The following is a 12332-nucleotide window of genomic DNA, read 5'->3' as shown; positions in this document are numbered from 1 at the left end:
AGCAAAGTAATTGAACCCAGGGAGGAGTGACAACCTGGGCTTGTGACTGGCCTCTGGTGTGTGGGGTGGGCAGTCTTGTGGGACTGAGCCCTTAACCTTGTGGGATCTGATGCTCTCTCCAGGTAGGTAGTGCTAGAATTGAGGTAAATTGTAGGACACCAGCTGTTGTTGCAGAGAATGGATTGGTGTGGGGAAAAATCCCCACACACTTGGTGACCAGAAGTGAAATGTATTGTGTGAGTAGTAAAGGAGACTCACAGAGAAGAAACACACAGAGAAGCAGGAGGCTGTGTTTTTCCCTACACAGGGAGGAAAAAACAGGTTTTCCAACTCACCACTCCAGAGTTCACTTCACACAAGTAAAATTCTAAGTGGTCACAGAAACCGAGGTTGGCCAAGGAAAGGTTATAGACCCCAAGCACACTAGTGATAAAACGTGCATGTAACTAAAACATGCCTGCAGAGTCATACGAAGTTGATCTCAATCCCTATCCAAGAAGAACATGGGCTTCTCCTTTCGTGGGAGGAGGCTGTTGGTCCCCGGCCCCGGGTGCTTACACGATACTCTGTGAGTGCTGTTGAGCCCATGGTCTTGAAGGAAAGAGTAGACTAGTTTAATTCTGAACTGCAGACTACATGTCCAGGTTCAGCTGTGGCCCCAGGAAGTTCATGAACCTTGGAAATTTCCAAATCGGTGGTTCTTTTAGTCTCTCCTCCAGCCCCTTTGGTTAAAATGAAGGGGACTTTCGTTGAATGAGACATCTGTGACAATAAGTACTGACTTTGGGTAGGATCCTTTATTCTGGGAACAGGAGCTGCCAGCTGACCCACACTGAGCCCTCTTTATTTGACTGAATTCATCTTTAAGTGTTAGTGCCAAGTTGGAAAATAAAAACGGAAAAATGTCTTAGAAGCAGAGTAAAGTAAGCAGTGATTCAAAGGACACCATCAAGGTCCTCTGACTAACAATATGTACAGAAAATCCATCATTAGAAATTCATTCCTTCGTGTTAGCCGGCTATTCTTTCAAACTATAAACACTTGTGAGAAGGTATATACCTTGACTGGGCTCTCAGTCATTCATATCCAATTATGACTCAATGGAAACCACTGCTTTTTTCTAAATAATGAAGTAAGATCAAGCAACTAAAGAAATAGAATTGCTGTATTTGAGGAGAAGGAGAAAATAGTGAGGTGTCTTAAGATCCTACGTTCTGCCTGGGAAAGGCAGCCTAGATGGGGACTCTGGCCCGGCAAGAAGCAGTGGTGGACAGTGGAGGCTCCAGGAGAAGTCGATTGACTGAGGGCTGACTGAGACAGAAGCAGCAAGTACTAGTCTTGGGTCTACTTAGGACAAATACTGGATCGCCCTGGCCACCAGTTTACCTCTTTTACTCTGAATTTCTCCACTGAGAAACCCAGCTTGAAGAGACCAACCTCAAAGAGAAATTCTGAGAACAAAACTACTCAACTCTCTGCAGACATTTTTAGTTATAAATAGCGTATAAGTTCTAAAGGTCAACAGTTAATGTGTAAATTCCTTAATTATTCCAATACAAAGCCAAGAGAGATGGATACAATAGAGAAGAATGAAGGAAAGGAGAAACAGGGGAAAGAAAAGTTAAATAGTTCTAACTAAAACTCCTCATTTATCTCAGTTTCTATTCATAGTAATTCAGAGTTTAAAAAGCAAAGAGGAAAAAAAAAAGCGTTGGTCAAAAATGAGCAACACAAGGGGCCGGCTCCATGGCCCAGTGGTTAAGTTCAGCATGCTCCGCTTCAGTGGCCCTGATTTGGTTCCTGGGGGGGACCTACACCACACATTGGTGGCCATGCTGCGGCAGTGACCCACATACAAAATAGAGGAAGGCTGGCACAGATGTAGCTCAGAGCAAATCTTCCTCAAGCAAAAAGGGGAAGATTGGTGACAAATGTTAGCTCAGGGTGAATCTTTCTCAGCCAAAAAAACCCCCAAAAAACCCCAGAGCAACATAAGCTTTACTGGAATTGTCACCTCATTTTTATTTTTGTGAGGAAGTTGGACGCTGAGCTAACATCTGTTGCCAATCTTCCTCTTCTTGCTTGAGGAAGATTGTCACTGGGCTAACATCTGTGCCAATCTTCCTCTATTTTATGTGGGATGGCACCTCAGCATGGCTTATTGAGGGGTGATAGGTCCGTGCCCAGAATCTGGGCCAGTGAACAATGGGCCCTCCAAGCAGAGCATGCAAACTTAACCACTACACCACTGGGCCGGCCCCTGGTCACCTCATTTTTCTTTTCCACAAATGGCTTTAAAGAAAAATGTCTCTCATGTTAAAATGTAGCCTAATCTTGTTTGGGAAACTGCTTCTTATAAAAAGTCTCCAGAGACAAACATCCTTTTCTTTAATCCCTTCATTTTCTGATTTGGTGACCAAATTAAAGTAACGATAAACTGTGAAATCAATATCTCTGCTTATTAGTTAAAACCCAATGCTATGAGAGCCCCATGCATGTTCTGGAGAAGAAGAATCCTGGAATCAGCTCTGGGGACAGTTCTCCTTTCTCGGGGACTCACTGAGAGTGCTGTGGTGAAGTATATGGAGCTGTTTCCTACTGGCTCCGTACCTGGACTGGGCTCATCTGAGCGTATCCCCTCCAGCTAAACCCGGGAAACTCCAGGGGATCAAATCCGAACCGAAGTTCTCTTCCGTTAGGTGTAGTGCCGTCCTCAATCTCATACTTCATATGATGCAAATCCGGGAAATAGTAGTTGTCTTCAGGTCTTTCATAAATAAAAAGTAAACGTGGATGCAGCAAATTAGGTTTGTGGGTGATTCTGAGTATCTTTTAATCCAAACAGCTATTGCTGAAAGAACTCCACCAAATTGACAGAGGGCGTTAGATAACAACAACTGAGATAAGGACAACACCCTGCCTTTTCTCTAAATTATTGCTTTCACTTGTAAACATTCACATAAAACACACCCAACACCTACTCATTCCAAACAACAAAATGAGAAAATCATTTAGTACAACCCATAGTGGTAGCATCCTTAATATGTTCTAAATGGTTGCCAACAACTTAGCAAAGTCAAATTAGGTTATTTACTACAAATTCATCCATCCATTCATTCATTCATTTATATACTCATACTCACTCATTACACAAATGTTAACATGTGTCAAGCACTGTTGCTAAGCATCATAGATACAATAGTGAACATGCCATAAAATATTTCATATGCTAAGTTTCCAGTTAGATACATTTTCTCTATATCCATATATTTGGATCACTAGAATGACTCTTCTATGCCTTGTTTTCTCTTAAACTAAGTGCTTATAAATGGATTCCTTTCAAGAGTCCAATAATGGTAGTCACAGAGAAGGATCAAAAATATTCCAACGCTTGTGTGACATTTTCCATTCAAACTACTTGAAGTTCTTCAAATGGCACCTTTCGACAATCCATTTAAACAAGTCTGATAGCTTGTTTAGTCAAACAAGCGGATACCAGTCAGGAGATTTAAAGCCAGAAACACTAACCAATCAAAGGAAATAAAAGGGCAAGCTTGTATATTGCAAGTAGAATTAGGAAGGCTTGTAATTTTTTTTGGAGAGAATTTATAAAGATCCTTAAAAATGTTCATACCCATTGACCCACTAATTCTACTTCCAGGAATACATTTTAAGGAATGATTTTATATATAGTGTCAAAGAATTAACACAAAAGAATGTTTACAAGAGTGGAAACTTGGAAATGACATAAATATACAACAATTATGAAATAAAGAAATTATGAAATATTCTATTACCATTAATATTTTTGAAGACTAATGATAATGGAAAATGTTTATGATATCATGTGAAGTGAAGAAATTGACACAAATTATGTGAAAAATAAAATACCAATTTTTATTCACAGAAAAAGCCTAGAAGAAATATACAAAAAATATTAAAAGGAGTTACCTTTGGGTGGTGGAATGAAGATTTTTCTTTGCATGTTTACTTTTATGTACTTACTAATATTTTACAATGAATATATATTATATTTATCAAAAAATTACTTTGAAAACAAAGTGAACGTGAATGCTTTCTAAACTTGTACAAAAATTAAAATTCTCAGATAATATCATAAACAAATATTTGGGAAGAATTTAGCACAAAAGGACAGAAAGTTTACCAACCTGGAGAAAAGGCGCTATGGCATTTATGTTGCTGGTTTGCTACCCTTTTAGTTCAGTTATCATTTGTCACCAAATTAAGGGGCATGTTCTGAATTTCACACATATCTATTGGGTGTAATGTAAACAGTCAAGATTTTTGCCACAGGGTGGGTGATATAATTTCTATTCAGTTGCATTATTTCAACCTAAAAATGAGCCCATGACCTACATAGCTGGAAGGAGAAAGAACGTATGCTGGTTAAGGAGGGAAAAGCTCACTTTATCAACAGGAGGGTGGAAAATGTTTCTGAACCTATTTGCAAAGTTCCTCTGGTCCACTGTGAGCCTGGCTCATCTGCCGGAAAACAAATCTACAGACACGTCCTTCTTCACACACGTTTTATTACGCAGCACAGCAGTGAGTGCCATTTAGAAACGACTCACGAAAGCACAGCTGGGTTGCTCTGACTTCTAGAATTCAAACGTTGGAAATGCTGAGGGAAAGGAATGAAGTGCCAGACTAAATACAGACAATTTAGCTTAACTACCATAAGAGATTTCTTTGTTAATCCGTTGATAATGCAGAAGCGGTGAAGATGCTTGAAATTTAGAAGAAGTTGCATTTCACAAAGTTTCCAGTGTATGATTAAAAGTTAGAATATTCAAAATTAGTTTTTCCTTGCCCCCCTGAGGGAAAATTATGGATGGATCATAGTTACAAAAAACTATAGGGGCTGACCCGGTGGCGCAATGGTTAAGTTTGCATGTTCCGCTTTTCGGCAGTCTGGGTTCGCCAGTTTGGATCCCGGGTGAGGACATGGCACCGCTTAGCGAAAGCCATGCTGTGGTAGGCGTCCCACATAGAAAGCAGAGGAAGACGGGCATGGATGTTAGCTCAGGGCCAGTCTTCCTCAGCAAAAAGAGGAGGATTGGTAGTAGTTAGCTCACGGCTAATCTTCTTCTTCTTCAAAAAAAAAACCTATATAAATTGATAAATATAACAGGACAAAGAGACAGTCTTCTGCCAGACTGGTGATAGCCCCTCTGGGATCTGTCTTTGCTTCATTCCCTTGCTCATTTTAATTTGCTTCTGCATGAGATGAGGAACTTCTTCCCACTTCTAAAGTTTTCTTCCCTCCCCTTCCCCCAGTGTGACAGTCGGGCCTCTCCACACTTTCAGTCATGAGTCCTAAGGGTGACACGGGAACTGGAACTCCTCAGCCCGGGAGCCTGCCCATCTCCTGGGCTCCTCATGCTGTGACTTCTACATGGAGGCCATGGAACCCATCTCAGATCCAGCTCTAGGCTCTCCCACCTCGCTTTTTGTCCCTGTCCCTCAACTTTCCAGTGAGGCTGCTCTGTGACCTACAAAGTGGAACAGTTTTCGGGGCAACCTTACTTCCTGCTGTAATTGGACCCACAAGTGTCCAGATTTCAAATGACAGGACAGCTTCATCTGCCCTCTCTTCTTAGGTCTGCTTCTCTCTTCATCAGAGCCGTCAGCATAGACAGGACTCTCTGAGCGAGTCTTCCCATCGATATGGGAAGAAACCTCCTGAAGACTCACCGCTGGCACGCCTTCCCCACGATGTGCGCTCGGCACTGGCAGACTCCGCCGGGCCCACTGCATATGGGGCTGATGGCTCCACCAATGTCACACTGACACCCTGCAAGTCAGGAAACAGCAGCGGTCACCCATCAAAGCATCTCCATGCTGGATGCTTTCCCTCCCGCTACGAGAAATGGAAATCAGGAAGCCCACGCCTCTTCTCCCTCCCACGTCTTATACCCAGCAAGCGTTTGAAATGTGTAGGAACCTCCCAAACTGAGATGGCATGTCCCTCCAAAAGTCCACTTGTAAGTTGGAGGTGTACTTGTAGGCCAGCTTGACACTGTTGTCCAATGTAAGGGGCCAGCAGCCCAGGAGCTAAACATGATTTAGCAACACAATGCTATTATAAACAATGTGTGCTAACAGGAGGCTGTGTGAGAGACACAAGGGTAGCATTGCGGGGCAATTGCTCCTGTAATTGTATTATTTAATACAATATTATCTCTAGAAATCTGGTGTGAGCTTTTTTGATAATAGAAGATATATCTTTAAAATTACTAAGTCTTGATGTTATTTACAAAATTAACAGATGACTCCCCCACCATTCCAATTACATTTTTTAATAATTAAACCAACAGTGTGCTGGTAAAAGAGAAGTAGAAGCAGCCCCATTTGCAAAACTAGCCCAAACTAGTTACAACTGATTATTTGGCCAAATTCCCTGGACAAAATTTTTCCATTAGAAAAATTGCATTGCATCAGAAAGTCTGCATGAAGACAAGGAACTCAGGAGAAAGGTTATCCTGGCAGTCTTTGTCCATCAATACTTTCGCTTTACCCAGGATCCACCGTAAGTATTCACCTTGACATCCAAAGTAACTGCTCTTTTCCAAAGCAAAATATCCATCTTCACATGTGTCGCAGGAATCACCACTGACATGGGACTTGCAGTGACAGTCACCATCTCGCTGCAGAACAATGAGCCGGATGACAAAATCTGGTAAGATTACAGAATTCACTAATCTGCAAGATTTAAAACTGGCTCATTGTATAACATGAAGCAGCACAACAAGGGTCTGAAAATGTCTAAAAAGATTCCCATGCCCTGCACAATTACAGAGGTCCTAACATCCTCCCACAGAAACTCCACCATTCATTCTATAACATTCTACTGTTGTCCTATAAACCATCAGCCCACGTTACCTGCCCACACTCTCCAATTCCGCTCACTGTTCCCCCTGCATGGCACTGGCATTCTGTCAAGAGAAGAGAGCATCCTTGGACCAAGTTCACACAAAGGACAGTTCCCCGGCTCTGGGAACATGACACACCAGCAACACTACATAAGAAGTCACTTCCTAGCACACTTCAGCAGAATTCGTTTGCACTGTTGAGGCCTAAAATTGGACTGCTTTCTGGGGTCAGCAGAACAACCAGATCACTACCATCCACCTACACAGAGAAACGGCTAATTCATGACCACTTGAGACAAAAGCAGCAACATCATGGGAATCGTTTAAAAATGAATCTAAAGTCAAGGTCATTACTGATATGCTTACACGAAACTATATTCTGTGTAAGGGTATTCCTATTCACTCCACTTAGCTGCCTTTAGCTCTGTGTTTTTCATTTGCTATCCTGGCTTCGACACAAGCATAAAATGAAAATAAAATTAAATCAGAAAGAGTGGATTATAAAAATAAGGCAATATAAGGCATTTTTCAAGTAGCTGTCTTCGGAAGCAACAAAATACATATGGAAACAGGATATAAATCCTTTGCTGAGATTGTGAAAATGACAGAAGTTCTGCCAAAAGTGGGGATGGGGGGGGGTGGGTGGAAACATCAAAACATCTACACAAAATTTCAGACAAATTGAACTGATTAAATAAAAAGCCCTTTTGTGGGTTTAGTCACTGAGGTAGAGGAAATTAAGAGGAAGTTACAATACGGTAAATTTTTGTATGTAAAAAGCCTTACCTGAACATCCATTGGGGTTTTCTGTGGCTAAATTCCAATATAATGGTTTGCAGATGCTACAAGTAGGACCTTCAACATGAGGCTTGCATTGGCAATATCCCTTCGAAAGAAAGTCAAACTAATACTTGACATCTCAGAATTAAGATATGTTTTCAAACATGTGTTCTGAACAAAGCTTGTGACAGAAATATATTTTGGCTATTAAAAGTAAATTGTGTATCCAGGGGGAATAAAAGAACCAGGCTGATTTCAATAGTCTGCTAACTGCTTTTGTTTTATTATTCATTTCTTTGTTAGACACATAATCCTTATTTGTGGTTAAAACAAAATTGGAAAATACAGAAAAAGAAAAATTGAAAGATCACTCATGTGTAACATTGTCATTATCTGTTGATTCTGTTACAACATGGGCTATAAATTTAAATGGAAAAATATCTGTGTATTTAACATGTTGAGAATCAGTAGAGGATTCTGTCGATCTGAAAGAACTTTTGTAATATGCAGGCGTCGTTGCCTTGCTTAAACATCATCAAGACTCATAGTAAGGATACAGAACCTCTCTGCCACTGTCCCGTCGGTGCCTGGAGGTCCAGCATCTCCAGGCTCCCAAACTAAGAAGACAGATAATTTCTAAAGTGCTTAGAAAACAAATCAGAATGTCAGAGTATTATGCTTGGACTAATAAATAAATTGTAATTATTTTGTGCATAGGCAGCTTTCTTTAATGTGGACTTAGCCTTGGATTTACTTAATTTTAATTAGGTATGTCAGGCTTACATGCAGGGCTCCGAGGTGGCACAGCCCTCAGAGTAAGCTACAGTAGTAAGAGTTAAACTCTAGGACTCCAGAAATAAAAATTTAAGTAAACCTTATTCTTCTGTTTTTGAAAAAATCACAGTATCACATATGCACTCTGAAAAAGAAGAACGACCTTTTAAGCAATTTAGCTGCAAGTATTATTTTAATTTACTTTTAATTTCAGGAAGCGCCCCAAAGTGTTAGTCTGTAATAAGTATCAGAATAGATCAGTTAGAATTGTAACCCTCTTATAATCCTCTACTTACCCGACTGGAGTCGAGGGTACCGGCTGGGTCACAGGCACTGCTGGAGCCTGTATATGATTTAGAAATGTTTTAAATGCCTGGGGTTTTAATGTTTGTTTGTCTCTTGGTTTGTTTTGATGTTTTGAGTTATAAAAGTTTTAGTGGTTTTTAAAAATAGTTCATCTACATTTACATTTTTTGATAGACGGGTGGCAAAGATTTTGCATGTAATTCAGAAAAAGGCGATGAATGACCTTTATGGCGTTAATCCCCAAATCACCCCCTTTGCCACTGAACAACTCAGTTCCCTGCTTCCTACTAAAAGTTCATTTCTAGCTAACTGGGGAGACGGTGGAAAGGAGAGTCTAGAATTTTGAGCATCTTTAGTATTGTCCAGAAGAGGGCAGTATTGTACCAAGTGACTTTTTAATTGTTAATTAAAAAGATGCTAAAGAATTTTTAAGTATATTTTTTAGTTAACCAAGACTTAATTCTTTAATTATCACGACCCCCTTGTTCCCACCTGTACTAAACTTATTTCTAAAATTAATTAGTTTGCTTTCCTGCCTGCCTTAGTCAATATAGTTTTACAAACCCAATATAAGCTCTCTTCAATAAACTGGGGCCTTGCGATGTCTCATATTACTATTAAACAGCATTAGAAATGGAGAGAGTGTGAGTAATCCTTCTCTGAGCCTGGTTTTTCCAGTAATTTAAATAAACCCATAATATGATCTTGTTTTCTTACAAGTTGTTCCTTGGACTTTTTGCCTTTATCGTCTCCTCTTTTTCTTTCTTTGCTTCAGCTACCCCCTAGATGATCCTCATTCTCTCTCTCTTTCTCTTTCCTTGTTGATGTTCCCTTGCATGCTTCCAACTTTCCTGCTCTTTGTTGTTTTCCAACCTGGCCATACCCAGCTGTTGGCTCCTCCCCAAGTTCACCAATGTTGCCATCTAGCTCTGGAGAAATCATTCTGGCTGCCCGGCCCTCGGCCAGGCAGCCTCAGCCCTTCCCACAGCACTTCCTTCCACTCCTGGCCCCCTGGAGGCCAGCAGACCCAGCTGGGGCCAGCCTCACATGCAAAGGCAGGCTGTCCTCTCAGACTGCTGGCTGTAATATCCACCAGCAAGAAAACCTGTTGTCTTGAGGATCCTGGTGAGAAAGGTTCTGGGGGATCAAGTTGGAGCTGTGACCCTGTCTTCAGATGGCTCTGAATGAGAAGTTTGAAGTGGTATCAGGAGCAGGAAGGGGTCTGAGAAAACCACAGTCTCCTGATGGGAAGTCTGGTTCAGCCTTTCACAAACACCTCTTCTCAACAGAGAAAGGGTCCTTGGAAAGCAACAGGCAGGAGCTACTAGCCACTGGAGGCAGCGCGCACCAGAGAGTGCAGGGAGATCCCACAGGCATTTTATGTCTGGGTCCTCCGCCTCAGAGTGCAGCAGATTCTCAATCTCTGGGATCAATGGGAGATGAGTACTGACAACGGCCCATGACAGTGCTTCCTCCTTGGCTCACTCCTTTCAAACCCAATAGACTAGTTCAGCCCACTCTGCTTCCCCTCACAGCTGTGCCGATGTGTGATGACACAATCCCATAGGAGGCCCGTGGCAGGCCAGGAGAGAGGGGCAGAAACCCAGCAAACGTCCTGCTCTGCCCGTCAGCAAGAGGACCCGTTAGAACACCCCGAGGGGGATTACAGTGCAGCCCACAACTGTGTCACAGGCCCAGAAACAGAAAGAAGCCAAGGTGTCTTGGGAAGGGGGACAAGGAGCACTGAGTGTAGCTAAAAGGGTCCCCCTCTGCCACTCTGCTATACACAGAAAATTTGCATGTGAATCAACAGACACAAATTTATGACACATGGGAATTTGATTTTTTTTTTTTTTAGGAATCACTTCTGGATTCCTTTGAGGATGCATATCTGACATATGTGTTTTGAATGGACTCAAATTGGGGAGGAATCAGGCAGATTAAGGTCAAACTTGTAAGGGTGACCTGTCTGGGGTCTACGGAGGTTTTTGGCTTCTCTGGAGGCTGGCTGCACACACTTCGGAGAGGAACACCCCCCTCCCCCCGCCCGCAGGCATTCTGATGTCTTTCCTACCTTGGCAGTGGGGGAAATCATAGGCTCCTGAGAGACACCTGTCACACCGCTGTCCTGTAATCCCCGGCCGGCATTCGCACTGTCCAGTCTCTGGGTTGCAGGGCGTCTGGTAGGAGCCAAGGGCTGAACACTGGCAGGCTGGATGGAAAGACCTCAGTCAGACCCAGGGCGGCGGCGTATGGGAGGAGGCAGAACGGCTTCCTGGATACGAGCACAGGGTTGGGGCCAGAAAGATCCAAATGCAAGTTCTAGCTCCGCCTCTTATTAGACCTGGAACCTGACACAAACCCTAAGTCTCAGTTTCCCCTTCCTTAATAGGAATAACACTAGCATCTACTTGACCAGATTGTTGCCAGGATTAAATAAGATAATACTTGAAAGAGCTGGGGACACTGCCTGTCTCATAGTGAGCGCTCAGTAAATGCTCATCTTTCATTGCTGTTGTTAATTTCACGTTCAGCAAGATTGGCTGGTCGCGATCGAGGGCTTTGGGGACGCTTCTTGCATACAGTAGTTGGTATTCACTGGAGGAGGACAGAGGGAACAGAAGATGGAGGATGTGGGTTTGGAGGGGCCATTTTAATTCCACATCCCACTGCGGGTCAGGTGCAAACCATTCCAGTCCAGATTGGGTTACAATTGTCCCCCTTTTTTTCCCTGTTACTTCTCTTCATACCTGGCTTCTCAAGGTCTGGTGTAGCTGAATAATCATGGAAAAAGTTATGCAGGCAGGGTTTGGAATGGATGGGAAAAGTGTCCCTGGTTTCTTTCTCCCACCTCACGTAGGTGAATTAAACATGCACAGATGGGGAGAACAGATTCTGGCCATCGCCCTCTCTGCTCCCTTCCCACTGGCTCCGGTTCCTACCAGTCTCTGTGTGGCTAACCTCCTACAGGGCTGCAGTTAAGCAGCATCGCTCCCGTTTGCCCTGAAAGAACCTGCTTCTGGGGAGAGGTGAGCAGTGGAAAGGGCCCACTGATTTCCTGAGCTGGAAAGTTTCACACCTTAAGAACTGGAAGGAACTGGAGAGATTATGTCATTGAATTCCACTGTTACATTGTGAAGTTCAGAAGTTAGGTGACATTCCCAAGGTCACTGAATTAGTCTGTAGCAAAGGGCTTCAGTCTCTGGGGCAGACACATCTGGATTCAAGTACCAGCTCCACCACTTAATAACTGTGAGATCCTGGGCAAGCTGCTTAGCCTCTCTAAGCCTCAGTTTCCTCTTCTGTAAACTGGAGCTGATAACCACACCTACCTCATGAGATCACTAGGGAATCACCAGCCACAATACACAGAAAGCACTGTGCACGGGGCCTGGCATAGAGCACGTGCTCAGTAAGTGTTCCCTCTTATTAACATTATTACTGGGGTCACCCAAGGCCCCCGATGCTCGGGAGGTGCTCTGGCACCATCCCACGCTGCGTTAGTGGGAATCAGTGGATTAGTATTCCTGACTTCCAAACTTACATTCACTATAGTAAAAAAAATACAACCTTGTTTGC

The 12332-nt window shown here is 42.8% G+C and overlaps 1 protein-coding gene across 3 annotated transcripts in view; it reads right to left on the bottom strand.

The window, feature by feature from the left end:
• The window catches only part of LAMA3 (laminin subunit alpha 3), a 258466-nt gene that overhangs the window by 131837 nt on the left and 114297 nt on the right, over positions 1-12332 (bottom strand). For 2 of the 3 annotated variants that reach the window (XM_070629807.1, XM_070629808.1), the window contains 7 exons: positions 10828-10965; positions 8744-8790; positions 7680-7779; positions 6904-6956; positions 6563-6668; positions 5716-5815; positions 2611-2767 (listed from right to left, as the gene is read on the bottom strand). In XM_070629807.1, coding sequence (XP_070485908.1) covers positions 2611-2767; positions 5716-5815; positions 6563-6668; positions 6904-6956; positions 7680-7779; positions 8744-8790; positions 10828-10965 — 701 coding nt within the window. The remainder of the gene's footprint in view (positions 1-2610; positions 2768-5715; positions 5816-6562; positions 6669-6903; positions 6957-7679; positions 7780-8743; positions 8791-10827; positions 10966-12332) is intronic. The other variant, XM_070629809.1, reaches the window with a different exon arrangement.

Source organism: Equus przewalskii, chromosome 7 (assembly GCF_037783145.1).
Source record: "Equus przewalskii isolate Varuska chromosome 7, EquPr2, whole genome shotgun sequence".
Classification (NCBI taxonomy): Eukaryota; Metazoa; Chordata; class Mammalia; order Perissodactyla; family Equidae; genus Equus; species Equus przewalskii.
Note: the sequence above shows the minus strand (reverse complement) of the source record. Positions and strands in the feature narration are given on the sequence as shown.